General features: G+C 38.1%; 1 protein-coding gene across 6 annotated transcripts in view; it reads right to left on the reverse strand.

Annotated features, from left to right (window-relative positions):
- Nucleotides 1–4,756: 4,756 nt before the first annotated feature.
- PRP40A (pre-mRNA-processing protein 40A) overlaps nucleotides 4,757–20,629 on the reverse strand; it is a 39,049-nt gene continuing 23,176 nt past the window's right edge. Inside the window, exons 28-32 of one of the 6 annotated variants that reach the window (XR_016247695.1) lie at nucleotides 6,716–7,147; nucleotides 6,480–6,615; nucleotides 5,872–5,915; nucleotides 5,416–5,530; nucleotides 4,757–4,896 (exon numbers count right to left, since the gene is read on the reverse strand). Coding sequence is in view for 5 of the 6 variants with exons in the window: in XM_089377290.1 (XP_089233416.1) it covers nucleotides 5,908–5,915; nucleotides 6,480–6,615; nucleotides 6,716–7,147 (576 nt within the window). In the remaining variant the exon portion in view is untranslated. Of the gene's footprint in view, nucleotides 4,897–5,415; nucleotides 5,531–5,871; nucleotides 5,916–6,331; nucleotides 6,616–6,715; nucleotides 7,148–8,479; nucleotides 8,558–20,629 lie in introns of those variants that run through there. The other 5 variants (XM_089377293.1, XM_089377292.1, XM_089377290.1 and 2 more) reach the window with 5 other exon arrangements.

A 20,629-nucleotide genomic window follows, 5' to 3' on the forward strand; every position in this document is an offset into this window, starting at 1 on the left:
GGAATATTTTTATCCGATTTATAAAATCAGTCTCACAATTATTATCTTCCTGGGCACAGACTGTCATTTTGTTGACTATATTCCTTGTTGTTGAAGCAGCATTCTGGGTCTGAAAGTCCTTGCTGGAATTTACTCTCATTGCTTCTCTTCATTGCTAGAAAGTGGTAAGATCAGAGAATATTAATTTGTACCCTAGTCAAAGCATATGAATATTCAAGTCTTGCCCATGACATGGTGTTTTGATAGTCATCATTTCTGATTTGAAAGTGAAGGAGTACTTGAAGGATCCAAGCAAGTTTGCAGTTGCTGTTGCCCCAATTGTGGCATTGTATTTAAAACCCATTATAGTGTCTGTCTACATATATTGATTCCCTGATTCATTTGCTGCACATTTATACAAGATATTGCTGTGTACTATTACTTTTCTGCATAAAGTAATAATTGTGATCAGTTTTTAAGGTGTAAATCTGACATTGAAGAAAAATGGCCAGAACCAGTGAAGTATTAGAGTTCATGAAAACTCTTATACAATCTACTGTTGATGACACATTACAAATCAGCAAAGGATCTCTCTCAGAAATTCAGACATGATTATATAATGCACAGGAAAAGATCGATTTTTTGCAGCTTGAATTACAACTACAACAAGAAGAGCTACATCAAAATAGACATCATTCTGAACCTGTTCAGAACGTTGAGACTGTAACCCATCAACAACAAGACAATAATATTACAGTTCATTCAGATTTAGTACCCCATAAAGCAGCAGTTGTCCATGCAGATGCAGAAACTCAGCCTGCACTTCCCAAGCCCATCATCAAACCTTGGGAACAGCTTGTCCACAACAAGCACAGAACTGGTCTTGGATATGACAAGGACTTGTCCTTTCATATTCCAGACTATGCCAAGCCCATTCAATTTCAGAGTGCTGGGTTCATTCATGACAGTTCACCTTCAGCTGATCCAGACTCTTCCCCTCTTCCACAACAACAACAACAGATTATAAAATGCCAACATTGTGATCGAGTTGGCCATTTGAAAGATCATTGTTTTGATCTTCATCCATGTAAGCACTGTCATAAAACCAGTCATTCTTCAAACAGATGCTTCAGAAACAAACACCCTGCAAGAACAAAGATTCATCTTGGATGGATCGCTTCTTGGCAATGGGCATCAACAGCCAAGAAGATATTCCAAACATGTTAGAACTTGTTCCAGAGTATTGAAAAGTCTTGCAGCTGAGTTTTCTCCCTCATCTCACCTTGTATCTGACAGGGGGGGAAATGATGGTCATCTACAAGCTTCAAAGTCACATCAAGCGAGCCTGAGCCACAACCTGCCACACCAATTTCAGAGTTGTAGCCAGCGACAAAGATGCCCCTGAACATGCCTTCAGTTGGCAATCTGGGACACTTCCTCTAGCAGAAGACTTCAGCTTCTTGCCAGTTTCGGAAGCATTCCAGGAACACAATTGAGAACACTTCCTCTAGCAGAAGACTCCAGCTTCTTGCCAGTTCTGGGAGAGTTCCAGGAATTGCATTAAGCATTCCAGAGTTGTTGGTTATCCTTAAACCATCACAGGTTGAGACTTCCCCTTTCAGGTTGAAGTTTTACCTTTTATGCGGGGTGAGACCTCCCTTTTATGGTTGAAGGTTTCCCTCTTTAAAACAATGGGATCACTTCCTCTAGCAGAAAACTTCAGTTTCTTGCCAGTTTTGGAAGAGTTCCGGGAACTGCACTAAGCGTTCCAGTGTTGGTGGTCATCTTTAAACCACTGCCCTTTATACCAACATTTCATAGAGCACATTCAGCCTAGTGTTGCCATGCATTTTTTGCACATTTTGTATTACAGCGCTCTTCTTGGAATCATACATAACCCTTCGGATTAAGGGGGGGAATGTTGGACACCTAATCCTAAATGGGTTAGTGTGGAAGCCGAATAGACCAAAGCAGTCCAAGAGACCTTGGGATCTGAAACCCAAGAGTCACTTATTGTACTAAAAATGTATATCTCATGTTAATAAAAAAAATGTATTACATGTTTTATCTTTCATATCTCTCTTGAATCCATGTGTGTTTAACATAAGCACACACGCACACACCGAAAGGAGCACCAATGCTACAAAATCCCTAGAAAACAATGCAACTATAGAGAAACACAAACAATTAATGCTACAATAAAAAATTGAGATTGATTGGAATAGCTGAGACCTACCAAAAAATGGATATTGAACTCCTAATTAGCCTATCATCACGGGAACTAAGTAGACCTACCCTATACTAGATGTCTAACTCCTCCATGAACGAGTCAAAACATAGAGATAATTCTATTGTCCATAGTTCATTGATCAAGTAATTGGGCGACCTATTTGTACTCTTCCCCAATTGAATTCAATTCCCACAAGTGACATGTTGGCTCACTGTGATAAAGCTAGAGGGTAAAAACCCCCAAAGACATGAGTCCACTTCGATGTGCTTTGAGACATCTCGAACCTTGCTACATTACAAGTGATTGGCACATCTAGCTTGCAGACTGTTGAATATACTCTTGGGTTAAGTGGCAGCCAAATGTGTTTGATACCTGACCTAGCCTAGATCACTACAATGAGTTACCAATTCCCATGGTTAAAAAAAAATGAACCTGCCATGAACCCACAAACCCACTATTGTAAATCATTAAATTTTAGCTTAGGTGATCATCCACTTTCGCATTCAAAATAATCAAAATAGATCTTCCTATTGTCTCTAACCCTCCCATAATTATTTGTTTCCTATATTTTTCTAAAATATGGACTTCCTCAATCCTCTCAATAAGTCCCAATGCAACCATATAAATTAATCCCAATTATATTTGTTATCATGGGCAAGATCGTCACTTCAAATGATGATACACCCACATTAATCTAGAAAAGCCTTATCAATATGACTTACTATGTTTTTTTCATCTACCATGTCTTCATAGAATTGTAGGGAAAAAGAACAAGGTGAGTTGTCAAGTGGGAGACGACCTATTAGGATAAACCCAACATCTATCAAAACCTGTGATCAATTGAACCTTAGTATCTAACAGCCTAGATCCATCTTAACTATGGGTCTATCAAGCACCGAGAGGGATAAAATCTGGTTTCACTCCAAAATAGGTTGCTTGGTAGGTTCGGCGTTAATATGGATCTACGCTGATTTAATTATTAATTATAATAATTAGTTTTTTTATTTTTATTTTTAGGTAATTTGACCAAATCAAAATGTTTTATTAATAATTATAAGTATCATTTATTTTATTTCATTTTAATTTTTTTCTTAATTTCATTTTATTTTTATTTTGATGTAATTTGACCAAGTCAAAATGTTTAACAAGAGATCACAACACCATGCTAGGCTGGAGAGTGCCTCTCAACGAAACCTGGTAATCAACCCCCACTTGACTACTTGATAAAACCTTGGCAAATATTGAAAGTGACATTTCATAAAGAGAAACATAATTTTAACAATAGCTTTTAACCAAAGGATTAGTAAGTAAATGTTCCCTTGGGCATTCACGGGGTACAAGGCAGAATTTACATGGAAAACAATATCACTGTTTCAATGACAACAAAGACAAAGGGTTTCAAATAAACAAAGGCAGAATTTACATGGAAAACAATATCACTGTTTCAATGACAACAAAGACAAAGGGTTTCAAATAAACAAAGACTCGTAAACAAAGTCAAAACAACACTCTAGATCATCAGATAAGCATTCATTAATAAAATGAATGAAACATAATTATACAAACAAATTCATGCAAGAAGAATAGCTGTCATAACAATTTTGTTTTATAGTTGTGGAATTGCACGTTTTATCTACAAATGTGCCACACCATCCGCTCTGCAATCTTACAGAGTGAGATGCTTTAATTCATCTTCTAGAATCTAAATAGATGGCATCTATGGGAGATTGGGAGTAAACCAGATTTTAGCCTTTTTTCCCATCCTCTGATGTTCAACTTCTGTTTAAATGCTCCAGTAAGTGTTAAATATACATTTACTGCTTCCATGGCCAAAGTGAAGAATGACGTTATCCATAAAGGGAATCACACTATTTCCTTCGCCCTACAGTGTCCCTAATTGAAACAATCAAAACTTAAATGCTCACCAAGTGAATAGAAAATCCACTGCACTGCATGGGCTCGGTACAAGACGATAAGAGGTGAAAAGAGAATGCAGATGTCCTGAGATGTGATGGCCTGCTGTAATATTTCCCTAGAGAAGCTTTTGTTCTCCTGTCCTCATTTGCAGTCATTGTTATAAATCCCGTATAGGACGTTAAAATGGGCAAACAGATCAGAGACTACATTTCCTACTGCTTTTGACAAATAATCACAACATCGAATTCATATTTGAAATCCCAGATGAACAATCCCTGCAAATACTTCATAATTAAAAATGTTTTATAAGGAATGACGTACATCTTCCAATTCCAGAAATTTATGAATTTCGTTTTAATACAAGACAACAAATTTAATTAGCTTGCTTCTGATGTAATATCAGCTAGGACTGAGGATAAGATCTCTCTCTGAAATAGTCTACTCTCTTTCAGGATAGAGAAAAATCTTCATTGGAAGGTTCCTTCCTATTTGGAAATCTAACAGTCAGAAGGAAAATCACTACCTTCCAGTACCATCTAACATCCAATCTCAACATAACTGCACCTCTCAGATATCTCAACAGAGGTATTCTGAATCACATTTGATAATGTACATTGTAAGCTACCCAAACTGTATCTACATCCGAGCTGATTGCTAAAGTTCTAATTCCTCATTCTTGGGAAGAACAGAAAATAACTTTGAGAAAGCTGATTGCTATATTATCTTCAGACTTCCTCAATCAGGGAGGCATGGTAGTTTATCTATGAAAACTGCAATCAAAAGCGGAATGTTTAAATCCATAAAATGTGTCTCAAACAAGCATATAACCCTCCTCCATTCTAAAGATGATAGACCAGATATCAAGGGAGACACTTTCCATTGCTTAGTAATATTGTATGGCTGACTTAATTCCAAAGATGCCTTCTTATTGACTTCTTGGTGTAGCTCTTGAATGACCTCAGAAACCAATATGTGAAAGGCATAAATGGGTTTGTAAAAGCAGCTATAGTGAGTCTAATATCACTAATTTCCATAAATCTCACCATAAGAGAATTAAACAGTATAGAAAATAAATGAAATTTACACTCAAACAAATAAAGATGAAATGTGAACATTCTTGCTCTGAAAAATACACTACATTAAGGCAATAAATAGGAGTGTTAGAAATGACAACAGTAAGCAGATGTAATTGCAATCTTGTAATGTTTCGAAGCAATAAATTATATCTTGAATTGAAAACAGTGAGCAGAAAATTAAGTGTTTATATTCTTCCCTAAAAATATGCTTACCTGGTTTTGGGTGGAAACTGCTTATGTATGCATCTCTAAATAACGCGAAAGGCATTGCTCCATCCATTACTAGCACGCACTGATATGTTGTCTCTGCCCTATTTTGAAGTAACAACTGTTTTATAAAGAATAAAGTTCTACTCATATCAAAATACTCAAAATGGTATGCCATAAACTCGAATATAAATAAAGATGTCATTAAATTCAAAAATAAGTTATGATGTACAAATACAAGATCCAAACAGACACCAAGATAAAAACACATGCTCAAAGAGAAAACTCTCCATGCAACTCTCTTTATTTTCCCAACAAAATAATGTCTAGGAAGTAATTGCATTAATGGATAAAATGAAGAAGATAAAGAACCTAAGGAAGTTGATCAATGGATATTCTCTTACAACGTGACATTTATCAACACAGCAAAACCCTTAAGTAAGTAGATCGCAGTCGACTTACCAAATACAGAACATAGGTGTAATCCCACGTAACATTTCATGCACCTGATCAATAGTAGATACAACAGTCAAAAAGATTGGGAGAACATTCCCTCTCATTCTGAAGTTAATTCATGAACCGAAATGTTGTGGGTTGCAGTGCAATGAACTAGAGCAAATGCTCAGCTAAAAATTAAGTTTTTTCTCAACACATAAAAGGGCCATAGAACTACACATGGTGAAAACATAAACAACTTGATAACATGCACTTCTAAGTTCTGGGAAAAGACTTGCAGAAAGCATTTCCAAGTTAGAAAAGAGTAACTTCCAAACAGAGAGTAACCACCACAAATAGAAACTACTTTTTTGCCTGGATGAAGACTTTGATAATTTCCATTAACAGATTAGTATACTAAAGATATTCAAGTTGCACAAAGAGGTGCGCATTTAAGCATGTGGCAGTTAAAAAATGTACATAGAAATGAACAAAAAATAGACCCTGACCATCGGAAAATGACCCACTAAAAGTTAAAACTAGCTCTTCTAAAGCTAATGAACCACCAATGGGTTAAATTAAAAAAGAGACCCAATTCTAGACAAGACATAATGATTTCAAGATAGAGGCCTAACGAATTTCACCATCCTCTCCGACTTCTCCGTCTTCAAGCTCCTCCAGTGCACCATTTCGACGTGATGCATCTCGATCTCGATCTCGCCGATGACGCTTATGCCTGTTCTCGCTATCTGAATCGGATTCATATCCATGCTGGTTCACATATATGACAGGTAAGGTGAGTCAGTGAATTGCATACATTTACTATCATATAAACATGTGTGACAGAAATGCTGAAGCACAGAAATCACACCTTTCGTGAAGACCTCTTCCGATCACTAGTATGCCTGCGAGACTTTTTTGACTCCTCTCTCTCTTCTTTCCCAGAGCTTACATCCTCAGTTGTACTAGCATGGCGTCTCTTATGTTTTCTGTCTTTTTCCTTCTCTCTATCCCTATCTTTTCTTCGTTCCTCCTTTTGAACATGATTGTTTACCACATCAACATTGTCACTTACAGAATCTTTATCCCTTCTAGACCTCTCTTTTGCCTTCTCACGGTCACGCTCTTTTTCTTTATCCTTATCCTTCTTTTCCTTCTCCTTCTCCTTCTCCTTCTCCTTTTCCTTCTCCCTCTCTTTCTCCCTTTCCTTCTCCTTCTCTTTCTCTTTCTCCTTCTCCTTCTCCTTTTCCTTCCGTTTTTCTCTCTCCTTCTCTTTCTCTTCTTTTTCCTTCTCTTTCTTTGCCTGCACAATAAATTCAAAGCATACACACAGTAAGCATTCATAACATATGTACTGTAAAAAATTAATAGAGTAGAAAGGCAACCCTTACCAACATCAAAAGCAAGAAAAAAACATTTCCATAAAACCATGAAATCTGCCAGAACAATATTCAACATCCCAGACATCAACACTGTGCTCTCAGACCACACTGTTCCAGCTAAAGAAGTTAAAGCAGAACAACAGCCATAAACCATAGACAAGTTGTAACAACATCTGAAGTACTTTATAAATCTATGTTTTTCACCCAGTGAGGTTTTCTTTGCAAAGAAAAATAGATGGACCCTCACACAAAGAAATAAAAAAACATTCAGAGATGGATTGAAGTTTTGAACTTAGTGCTATCAGGTTTATACGCACTAGTTGTATGACTGAATTTGTACCATGGTCATGTAAGATTGAAAATGTTTTAGTTTCTAAATTCTAAAGAGTTTTGAATCTGTCTATATTTGTACAAGGCAGATCCACCTGAAAGAATCACTTCCTGTCGGCTCAACCACAGAGCCTGACCCAGAGAGCATCGAAATAATTGAACCAGAGGACCTCTCAATAGCAAAGTGTTTTAACAGAGAATCGAACAATTGAGCTAACCCTTCAAGCTAATAATAATGCACTTATATGCATCAGCGTTGCAAACATCCCGATTTTATCGCAATTTTTTGGCCTAGCCGATGTTTGCCGATTTTTATGATATTATGGTTTTCTGGACCCTTCCCGATTTTATCCTGCTACCGATGTTCGCAATATATATATATATATATATATATATATATATATAGATATAGATATAGATATAGATATAGATATAGATATATATATATATATATATATATATATATATATATCATGTTTCCAGGGTCACCATGTCGCATGTCGAACACTTGGATTTTTATGTCCTCCATGTCTCATTTCATTGTGTCAGGTGACTTAAATTTTAAGGTGATATTGACATGGACAAGGCATTAATTTCCAAATTATTGCAATAAATATTGAAAACATTGTAGTAATTTCAAAAGGTCAACTTATTATCGCAATTTTTTGGCCTAGCCGATGTTTGCCGATTTTTACGATATTATGGTTTTCTGGAGACTTCCCGATTTTATCCTACTACCGATGTTTGCAATATATATATATATATCATGTTTCCAGGGTCACAGTGTCCCATGTCGAACAATTGTATTTTTATGTCCTCCATGTCTCATCTCATTGTGTCAGCATGACTTAAAGTTTAAGGTGATATTGACATGGACAAGGCATTGATTTCCAAATTATTGCAATAAATATTGAAATCATTGTAGTAATTTCAAATGGTCAACTTATCTTGATATATACCAGTGTTGCGAACATCGGCATCGGGATCAAATCGGCAAGGGTCTGGAAAACAAAACAAAAAAATCGCGAAAATATCGATAAAAAATTGTCAAACATCGGCAAAATTAAGATAACGGAAACAAACAAACAAAATAATAATAATAAGAATAAGAATAATTAAATCATCAAACATTGGCTAAGACAAAAAATCATGATTTCAAGATAAAATCGGGATGTTATCGAGATGTTCGCAACATTGATATATACAAGCAATAATACCATCATGCCTGATTTGGTGGTATTATCACAGTAAGTGTAACATTGGCTAGAAGACATCACGAAAAAAGTTAGAAAATAAATAAAGCAATAACATTAAAAAAAATTGATGTTCATCCTCAACCACCTTTATATCATAAATATTATGATGTCATCTATCCTCCCATTTCATACCAAGAGAAAAGTAAAGAAAAGTAAAAAATAGGTCAAGTCCTGGATTCTCCGCTTTTAATTCCTTGATTGGACAGCTTTCAGGCTTCATCTGAAGTTGTTCTTGCTTTACATGTTTAAAATTTTGAAAAAAAAAATGAATTTATTTTGTAATTTTTAATGTTTGTTGTGGTTCACTGATTTTTTCATCGATGTTTCAGATAAGATGTTTTCTGAACATTCAACGTTTTTTGTTAAATAGTTAAATAGTTGTCAAACCCTGCTAGGATTATTGGATTTTGAGAGTTTCATTCTGCAAGGCGGCCATGCTTTGAAACTCGCAATAGGGGGAGAGCCCCAAAAAACCAGCCATGCTAAGGGTTGGTGTGGCCCAAGCCAGGCACAATACGTGGGTGATTTTGATGGCTTAGATCACAAATGAACTAGCAAACAAACAAAACGTATGTTAATTAGTCATCATCCCAAGCAGTGTTGTAAAACAGGCCAAACATAAAACATGACTGACCAGTTTGAAAGTTCAACCTCCAAGAAAGTGTACCAGCCCTTGATCTGGACCCAATGTTGATTTGTTATGGAACTGCCGGTTCAGCCAATTCTTGGTCTTAACCCACCAGCACCAAGAAACAGGGATGCAAAATCTAGATGAAAAGCCTCTGGGACCATTTAAAGCCTCGATGTTTGTGTATTTTGTTTCAGATGTGTAAATGACTAGATAATAGTTAATATTATAATATTTTAGTAAACCAGTTCAGAAATGGGTTGACTAGCCAGTTCTGGCCTGATCCTCCTCCAGGTCCAACTTTTAAATCACTGGTCCCAAGTGTTAACATGGATAATTAGTTGACACAGTGAGCAAGCTGCCACCATAAGTGGTTCACAATTTCTCCTGTGCACTTTAAACTGAATTTCTAGGATAAGAATAAATTTTTCCAAGTCAATAATTATTGACACAGTTAATTAGGCACCAAACAGATCAGATCTAATAGCACTAGTAGAGACCTGGGATGACCTATAGGGTTATAAAAACCTGTAGTCAAACTGAAATGGCAAGCCCTTAAGATGACTTATCTGCATTCTCATATGTATAATAAGCAATCTCTAGATAATCTTTAAGCGTACTCATCAACATGTAATGTGTGATACAATATGTCAAATACCCTTCAAAATTGGTATATATCACATTTGAATATTAAGTTCCATTCAATTAATTCATGTATTCAATAATACTTATGAAGGCACCTCATTTATAACAAGAAGAATTTCAAGAGAATGTCATGTTAAGTACTATTACCTTCTGCATACATTAAAAAAGGGCTTTTAAGGTCTATCGTTCTCTAGTTAAATTATCAAAAAATGATAGCATCAGGGCAGAAGAGTCCAAGTGCATATTCAAGGTGATACAACCCATTGTTTCCCTCAAAAACGCCCAGAAATGCCAAAAAACAATTCACGTGGGATCCAGGACCGAGCTGGTAATGAATCGTCCTATTTATAGGAAACCTGTTAAAATTGAGATAACATGATCTTTGCTTAAGACAGTTACTTTATTAGCCCATAATTAACTTCATTAATTAATACTCACATTCATCAATAAGATACAGTTACTTTATTAGCCCATAATTAACTTCATTAATTAATACTCACATTCATCAATAAGATATGACAGTAATGGATGAAAGAACAGTAATGCTAAATGCAGAAGACAAGCCAAGAACACAAGGATATGGCACAAGCCAGGGAAAAACCCCAAGATAGGGAAAACGCTTGAATGTTCAACAGAGAGAGAGTACAACGATAAATAGACTTGTACTGTTCAAAACAGTTCTGATTACTGACTGGTTAGGGTTCTTATCAGTGACTGAGCAACCTTCTTCCAGTGAGCTGCACCCTTTGGTGTCCTTTCCAAAACATTCAACAGTGATCTAGTATTGTGGCTCCTCTTCAAGGCACCCTACAGCAGTCTTGTACTCACATCAACAAGGATCTGCTCATGACCTAGGGTTAAACTTTCTGTGAGAATTGTGTTTATGGAAAACAGGAGTCAGATTCCTTAGAGTTGGGAAAGAAAAGAAGAGCGAAAAATTAGAGCTTCTGCATACAGATGTATGGGGACCTGCTCAGGTATCATCTCTTGGTGGCTCTCGTTATTATGTTACTTTTATTGATGATGCAACCAGAAAAACCTGGATTTATTGTATTCGAAATAAATCTGATGTATTTGATACTTTCAAGAAATGGAAAGCTTTGCGGCCCACTCTTCTTGATAGCGGCTGAGATAAAGAGCTCAGATAAGGTCATGCATCCCTTCCAGCCCAAACCAGCATACAAATTATGCCCAAGGAGACCCCAAAACATACCTTTCAACCAGCGTCCTAATCTGTGGTTTTATACAGAGAATGTGGCCAGCACTTGGAGAGACTTTAACACAGAAACCATGCCAAACATCACCCAGAATTTTCCTCAAGCCTGCGGCAGGCTGTCTGCTTCTAATTCGGACTTTTGGGAGACCAATGTGCCAAAGAACAGATCCAAACAACACGTCCTCCTTGCTTCTCTAAGCTGCGATTACCCAAGAGATGAACGGACTCCTTTTTGGACAGATCTCTAATGAGGATGAGGGATGCCTGTATATATAACAATTTGTCCTTATGGAGGTGAAGCTGACCTTGACACTTGGAGGCAAAATTTGAATTTCAAATTTTCAATTTTCCTGCCTTGATAAGGTCATGTCTTGTAGAATTTCTTTTAAGTAAATAAATATTTTCCCTTATCCAAATTTGATGATCTTAAGGTCGATTTTGAACCTCTCAAAATGAGGAATTCAATGCCACGATAATCTTCCTCAAAGGAGCAGACCAAAGTGGAATTCGGCCCTAGTTGCCAAATTTAACACTCTCTCTCAACTAAGGAGAATTCCACCTCTCAAATCATCAACCACTGTCACTGATCATAATGCCATCATGTCACCATGAATCATCTCTGAATCCCGTCTCTGCTCCGCTGAACACTGATGTAATAATGAAGAAGAATTGATCAAGAGTGAGTCACAAGACCTTATCACTCTCCACTAACAAAATTCGGTCCAGAGGCAAAACCTCAATCAGAGTTGATCCCAAATCAAGTTGAAAAACAACATGCATCCTAGTCATGGGGAGTACGGCAATACACAATGCATCCATCGGTAGTGCTATGGTCCCTAACCACTTTTCCCAACTCATTGGCCAAATGAGAGGTACTTCCCATGCGTCCCGAACTACATGGTAGGATGACACTGAATCAATAGCAAGGAAAGAATATATCACATCCTGCTCACAACACGTAGGGAAAGGACAAACCACATCCTACAATCATACATCACAATCACACGTAAGGAAAGGACGAACCACATCCTACAAACAAATATCACAACCACATGTAGGGAAAGGATGAGCCACATCCTACAAGCATGCAAAACACCAAGAGTAGGGAGAGGATGAACCACGTCCCACCGACATGTCAACAGATGCCTATATGCATCTCCCGCTGGGTACCCACATGAGAAGGTGAACCACTCATCCTGCTCATATGCCATAGGAGAAGGTGAACCACTCATCCTATGCATATGTCATCAACAGTAGGGGAAGATGAACCACTCACCCTACACACAGCACACCACTATGGGAAGGTGGACCACTCTCACTATGGTGGCTCATAGCTCAATAAGAACCCCAAGCCTTCAGTAGATCCCAAAGCTCAATATTTAACCAAAGATCAAGCTATTTTCCAAAAAAGGGGGCTATTTCAGACTGGATCATCAATGGGAACCTTATTGCTCCACCCAGTAGCATAAAGATGTGTGTGTGTGTGTATCAATGTTTTAAAACTCCAACTCCGACTCGGTATCAACTCGGTCGGCTCGATTTCAATGACTCGGTCGTTGTAAAAAATACATTAAATATTTATTTTTTTATAAAAAAACATAATTTTAAAGATTTTCATTCATGTTTCCAAACACACAGCATTAGAATATAGATGGAAGACAACATATGATCAAAGTAGACTCATGAATATATCCATTATATCAAAATGGCACCGAGTGCATTATCCAATACATACATGATCAAAACAAAAACACATAACCAAGGAGGCTAAAAATGGCCTCTACAACAAAAGTAAACTGTGACCCGTACTACTGGCTAGTAGATACTCCCAAAGGAGCCAAGATCATGTGGATCAATCTTTGTATCATCATCAGAGTCAGACAAGGGGCCCCATGACTCCTACTCATCATCATCTCCAACTGCAACTGTAGAAGTGGTAGCACTAGCAAGCTGTGCAGTAGATGCAAGCTAAGATAGACGGAGATATGCGGTTGCGCTTCTGTCGTGATTGGGCAGAGGAAGCGCCTGCAACTGGAGGACTTGCTGGCTATGAGGTTGAGGCTGGTACAAGTGGATTAGGATCTGCATTCCACTGAACATCATGTTCGAGTGTTGCCTCCCTATGTAAATCCAAATCAAGATCCTCATCAGAATCAAACTCTGATGGATGACTCTCCACTACCCAATCTGATGTTGGATCAATGTCTTCCAACACAATGGGATCTGAATCAGGTCTTTTGTTCAACAATTGGTTGCGTCTAAGCTAGAGGTTGTATTGGACATAGACTAGATCATTTAACCGTTTTTTATCCAAACAGCTTCTCTTCTTTGTGCGAATCCTCTCAAAGACAGACCAATTGCGCTCACACCCAGTAGCACTGCAAGTTTGACTCAAAATACGAATTGCAAACTTCTGCAATTTAGGACAATGGCTACCAAAATCCTCCCACCACTATGTTGCGAAAAACATAGGAGTGTAATGAGTTAGCTCAACAAAAATACAAATTATATCCAACTTTCAAATTATAAACGATTTAACAAAATTTAAAAAAACTATTAAGAATTTGAAAATTGAAATTTTTGTTTACCTTTCTCATCTGCTTCTCTTGCAATCTTTGCTAGGTTCTTCCCAAAGGTACCTGAGGCATTGGTGAAGGTCGTGACCTATCGGTGTACCTCCAGCTGATCAAACTCCGATGGGATCATGTGATCAATGCAGTCAATCAGTCCATCTCTAACCTCCCCCCTCAAAGCTCCTGTCTCCTTAGCTTTATAATGATACCGTGGGTTCAAAAAATACCCAGCTGCATGTATAGGGCAATGGAGTTGATTCTTCCATTTTTCATCAATGATTGCCCAAATGGGCCCATACTTAACCACTTTATCCTTGTATGCCCTCTTTATTTGCTCCTTTGCTTGATCCATAGCCTCATAAATGAAGCCCATAGCCAATCTTTCCCCATCCACCAACCGCAACACCTTAACCAATGGCTCAACAAACTTGACAATCTCTACTGCCTTTCTCCAAAATATTTCTTCATTAACTTTCTTTTTCAATTCTTTGCCTTCCAGCTTGTGAGACCACTGGCTTTGACTCCATTCTTCACTGGAAAAAATCTTTTGCAAGTTTCTATGTTTTGAAAGCATAGATTGCAATGTCAAAAAATGAGTAGCAAATCTAGTGATGGCAAGCCTAATAATATCCCTGCCCCCCGTGTGTTTCCTCATGAGGCTCAAAATCCATGAATGATTGTAGATAAATTTTGTTATGCTTTTCGCATTATCTTCAGTATTTTTGACCCAATCTAATTTTCCAATATCCTCAAGCATGAGGTCTATGCAATGTGCAGCACATGGAGTCCCAAACTTGTGTTTTTCCTCTAATAGTTTACCAGCAAGAACATAGTTAGAGGCATTCTCTGTGATGACTTGAACAACATTAGCCACCCCCACCTCCTCAACAACCTCATCCAATAGCTGAAACAACAATTGCCCATCTTTTACCTTACCAGATGCATCAACTGATTTTAAAAACATGGTTCCCCGTGGGCAGAAGATAAGAAAGTTTATGATGGTACGGTTTCTTTGATCAGTCCATCCATCTGACATGATGGTACATCCTGTTCTTGCCCATGAGTCCTTGAAATCTTTCAAATACTCATTAATGGATGAAATTTATTTCTGCAAACGATAACCCCCTTATCTCATGCATAGTAGGGCCATTGAAGCCTTTTCCAGCAACTTGTATGGCATCAAACATAGGCTCATAACATGGTGAACGAGAAGCATTGAAGGGAATATCAGCATCATACCACCATCTAGCTATGTAATCACAAGCAGTCTCCCTCAATTCTTTCTTCCAATGGTCATCTAAAGTGGGTTGCATTTGACTTCTAGCTTGAAGACCATGTGCATATGATGGAGAGGAGGGAGTGAAATAACTTTTGATATTCGTATCACCCTTTTTCATTCTACCCTTTCCCTTTTCTTGAATAGACTCAAAAGACGGAGGAACATATCGGAAGGGGTTGGATGCATCAGTACAAGGGATAGAGGAAGAACCCTCAAAATCAAAATGGGGTTAGTAGCCATCATTTTTTGTATATTCCTCTTCTTCCCAATTTCAGCCTAACTCTTTTTGCCTAGCCTTATCTTCTTTAAACTTCTCAAAGTTGGCTAACAATTCCTTCCTAATCTCCCCAATTTCTGGTGAGGTACATGGAGTGATTTGGCCTCTAATCCCCGCCAAGTGTTGTTTCAGCCTATTAATGCCCCCAGGACCTTCCTTAATTTTCCTATGGAAAAATTTGCAATGCATTTGACTTTCAACCATTTCAACATATGCCCAAGCAGCATCTTTCACTCTAGGTGCCATTTTTTGACTTGGAAATGAAAGCAAACAATCTGAAAATGAAAAAAGAAAATTGACCAATGTTCATTTCTTTCACAAAAAGCACTCTTTAGGATTTCTAGATTTGCACATAAAATTTAATAAGAAAAAACAGATTTGTACAAGTGAAAAAAAAATACCTCCAGGCACAAACTGCCTCCTCAAGCTTGCTCCAAGAAACCAACTCCTCAATGCTGCTCCAAATGGTTGCCCAAGAAGCTCCTCACTCCAGCTACAATGCTTGCCCAAGACTCCTCACTGCTGCTCCAAAAACAAACTCAACAACTCCTCACAAACTCTCACTAAAATTCTCACTCAAATGCATGAGATGGCTGTGAGAGAATGAGAGGGGTTGAGTGGGTTAAATAGGGTTTGGGAGAGGGGAATGGACCCCAAAGACCAACAAACCAATTACTAAACCCCTTTGGAGTCCCCCACACTCAGCAAAAATTAAAAATAAAAATAAAAAAGCCGTTTTTTTAAGTCCACGGGTCGTTTTACGTAACCCGGCCAAGTTGATATGGACTCGGCCGAGCCAGCCGGGTTAATACCAAGCTGGCCGAGTTGTGTAACAACTCGGACGGCTCGGTATTAACCCGGCCGGCTGAACCAGTTCGTTGGCCGAGTTGCAAATCTCAAGCCTGGCTCGGACCAACTCGACCGAGTCGGTTCCAAGCCAGCCGTTTTTTAAAACAATGGTGTGTGTGTGTGTATATATATATATATATATATATATATATATATAGATAGATAGATAGATATATAACAGCTAACTTGCAATTAGTCATATTGGCAGCAGAGATCTTAGTTGTACTTAGCAATCCTCTGATTCCTGCAAATTCAGGATACCACGACTTGTTAAGGAAGATACTTAATTTTTCTTACTCCCTCTCACTCAGGGAGACCACATGCTTCAGCTTGTCTTTCCAGAGATGGTTCTACAATATGATCAGTCTTTTCCCTTTGATAAGGTGCAGAATATCCATCTGGCAATCTGCTCATCATGAGATCCATTAAATTTGAAGATAATCAAACATGCCATGATTCTGACAGTGCATTTCCATAAATAGGAATGTCCTATACTAGCTGGGAGAGTTCAACAGACAACTCCCTCTGAGACTAAAGAGATAAGACATCCATGTTCGAGGTAAACTGCTCCTAAAACCAAATGTCGTAGGCATACCTTTATTCCATCAGGTATTTATCAAGTTCAGAATATATGATTCTCCATTTTTCTTTAAAATCTTATGATAGTTTTTAGAAGAACTTCATCCTTAGATATAAGCATCAGTAATCAATAATCCATGAAAGGATCCTATCATGATCCTATCTTATTAAGAGATCAGGGAGTCTTCAAATCTTTCTCCAAGGTCTGGGCTTGGCTTTCAGTGCTATTCCAATCCAGCTGTTCTGAATTCACTGTATTATTTTAACACAAAGACTCAATCAACTATCTGAAGTTGAACCAACATTGAGTGTTGTAATGACTGTAAAGACTCAAAGTAAGATCTGCATCATATCTAACCAAGGTCTATAATCTTTTAGGGAGTACAATCATACATATCATCCTTTTAATTGGCCATGTCCAACAGTGTTATTTCCTTTATAACTCGTCCCAGTCATATGCAATTTGCACCAGCAGCTTCCATGTTCAATCATCTGGCAAAAGCGGACTGATATTTAATTTGATTTGATCTCTAGACTAGGTCCTGGTTATTCTGCTTTTACTTTTCAACGTTACCCCTGAATATGCAGCTTCAATATTCAGTTTTGGTTCTTGAGATAGTACCCAGCCCAAGAGGCAATGGACTGAACTCGTAGTAGGGAGAGGCCTACTTATTTTTGTTATTTCCAGAGCACGCAGGTAATAGAGAGATGACAACTTTGTCTAGATATGGCTCCTTTGAAACTCAACTTCTGCATTCATTCTATTTCATTCCACATTCAAGCAGTTACATAACCAATAATGAGGTCAGTGGGAGTGAGCCTTGCATCCTTAATCACCCATTTCCATTGAATGCCTAAATGAAGACAAGAGTATACAAATTGTATCCTCCTTTATGTCTTTGTTTCTTTGCAAATATAATAAATATTTTACCTTATTAAATTCCCCTATACTGAAATTCTGCAAACAATTGAGTCAACATCCTTGCTCAATTTGGAGTACTTCTTTGGATCTATTGATATTTCAGATTGATTTTGTTTCCTGTAGATTCCTTTTAAGTCATTGTCTTGGGAAATGGGTCTGGCCTCTGCCCATTATCAGTTTGATCAATAATCCATAGCTGATCTAACTGCATTGTTCCTCAAGATGACTGTGACCAGGGCAGAGGATTTAAGCTGGTCCTCAAACCAGACCTTTCAAGCTGCTGTAACGACAGCCCTTTCTCTGTGGCCCAGAACAAAACACGAAAACATGACTGCGGCAAGAACTAGTCCTCTTGGCCCTCTCAAATCTTCTTCTAAATATAGCTATAGCAACACTTTCCTGCAACCTTGTAAATAGAGACAAATCCTTTACAAAATAGTATGAAGATATTTTTCCATATCGTGTCAGTTTGCCTACAAGAGGCACCATATCACACGAATCTATATCTATATATATAAGCATCCATATTCCTTCATTCAAAACACATAAGTTCACATGATATCACGGTGACTCGCATATTTGACTTAGACCTGTTTTTTTTAATGTTTGTTACGGATCAATCTATCTCAGTGAATCTCGCTCCTATTCTTTTCTATGGCTCGGATATTCTTAGATCACACCACAGTCCTGTGGTTTACATCTCCGATCTGTGAACTCATCAAATTCAGCTGACCTGTTTATCCTCTGTATAATGTATGGATGTGATGGCTCAAATTCGATGGGTTAGGTAATACTCTGATTCGATGATTCAATGGCTCGCTAATTCATGAGGGCTTTGTATGATCCATATGGCCATGTCATCGCATATATATTTACAGTCCCGACAAATGTACCAAGGCTCTGGTTCCATCATGGGCATCACATTCTCTTTGTGTCGTCATCGCAAACAGTTTTGGCTCAACGCATATACAGTCATCGTTCATACCGACAAAGCGTCTCTGTACATCGCATGGTTAGGCATGGCACATAGAGGTGGTCTCTATGTATATGGTATCAGATGGTCAAATGGTGCGAGACTCGTAACTGAAGCGAGTCCTGTAACTAACAATGCGAGAGCAAGATAGTGAGACAATAGAACAATGAAATCAATTTGTGACTCACTACTCCCGATTTCCAAGCGTCATGATGAGAGCCATGCACGAGGCTACCACAGTTTAAATTTCAGCATTATGACCCCATAGAAACATCCAAATAAAATGTCAGATCACAGACGTAGAAAGAGAGAAAAATAAATGGACCTCCACACTCATCTTTGTCATTGCAAGGCAACCCTTGTTGCGCCTAGAGAAGGACAGCAAAGGAGACGATAACTTCAGTCGACCTGCAGGCGGAACCAACAACGAAGGGGGTTTACTCGATGTCGCGACACCACTTATTTGATCTATGCGACGACACAGAATTGATAGACAACAGCCTCTCCAATTTCACAGTCATCTTTAATTGGTATCACTGATAGCATCATAGTTCAAATAGAAGAGGGTTTCTCGCACCACTGCTTAGCCAAGAAACTCATATCAAGTTTTCGGTTCAAGGAACTCGCATGACTGTTATCGTATCACAGTCAACGAAAGTATCACCATACAGTTAGTATCTCAGAACATAACCAATTTGAACCAACTCCCTGAAGAAGAAGAATATGGAGAGGTAGCTCGGACTACCATAGAAACTCGCCTTAATTCTTTACTGAAACTCGCATCTTTTCCTCAGAGATATGACCATAATAAACTTGCATTTTTTTTCTTAGGCAGAAATCCATCGAACTCGCATTAGGCTCAGAACTGTCAATAAACCTTTTGAGATTGCTCTTACCTCTTGGGCGTGTGCTTAAGACAGTTACTTCATTAGCCCATAATTAACTTCATTAATTAATAATCACATTCACCATTAAGATATGACAGTAACTGATGAAAGAACATTAATGCTAAATGCAAAAGACAAGCCAAGAACACAAGGATATGGCACAAGCCAGGGAAAAACCACAAGATGGGGAAAACCTTTGATCAATTCTTCTTATTATCAATATCAAATGTTCAACAGAGAGAGAGTACAATAAATAGACTTGTAACTCATTGTTCAAAACAGTTCTTATTACTGACTGGTTAGAGTTCTTATCCGTGACTTAGCAACCTTCTTCCAGTGAGTTGCACCCTTTGGTGTCCTTTCCAAAACATTCAACAGTGATCTAGTACTGTGGCTCCTCTTCAAGGCACCCTACAGCAGTCTTGTACTCACATCAACAAGAATTTGCTCATGATCTAGGGTTAAACTTTATGTTTAGATTGTGGCCCACTCTTCTTAATAGCAGCTGAGATAAAGAGCTCGGATAAGGTCATGCATCCCTTCCATATGTGCCTCCATACTGGCTGTTGAGGTAGCCTTTCCTGCGGCCCAAACCAGAATACAAATTATGCACAAGGAGACCACACAACATACCTTTCAACCAGCATCTTGATCTGTCGTTTTATACAGAGGGAATGTGGCCTGCACTTGGAGGGACTTAAAGAGAAACCATGCCAAAACATCACCCATAATTTTCCTCAAGCCTGCGGCAGGTTGTCTGCTTCTAACTCGGACGTTTGGGAGATCAATGTGCCAAAGAACAGATCCAAACAACATGTCCTCCTTGCTTCTGTAGGTTGTGTTTGCCCAAGAGATGAACGGACTCCTTTTTGCATGGATCTCTAATGAGGATGAGGGATGCCTATGGAAGCTAATATTTCTTTTGGACTCCTCTCATCGAAAAGTGTAGAATTGATCTAAAGATCATCCGATTCCGATAAGTATTCATG

The sequence above is a fragment of the Pinus tabuliformis genome, chromosome J (genome assembly GCF_031772625.1).
Source record: "Pinus tabuliformis cultivar Carrire ecotype Pingquan chromosome J, CPIR1, whole genome shotgun sequence".
Lineage (NCBI taxonomy): Eukaryota > Viridiplantae > Streptophyta > Pinopsida > Pinales > Pinaceae > Pinus > Pinus tabuliformis.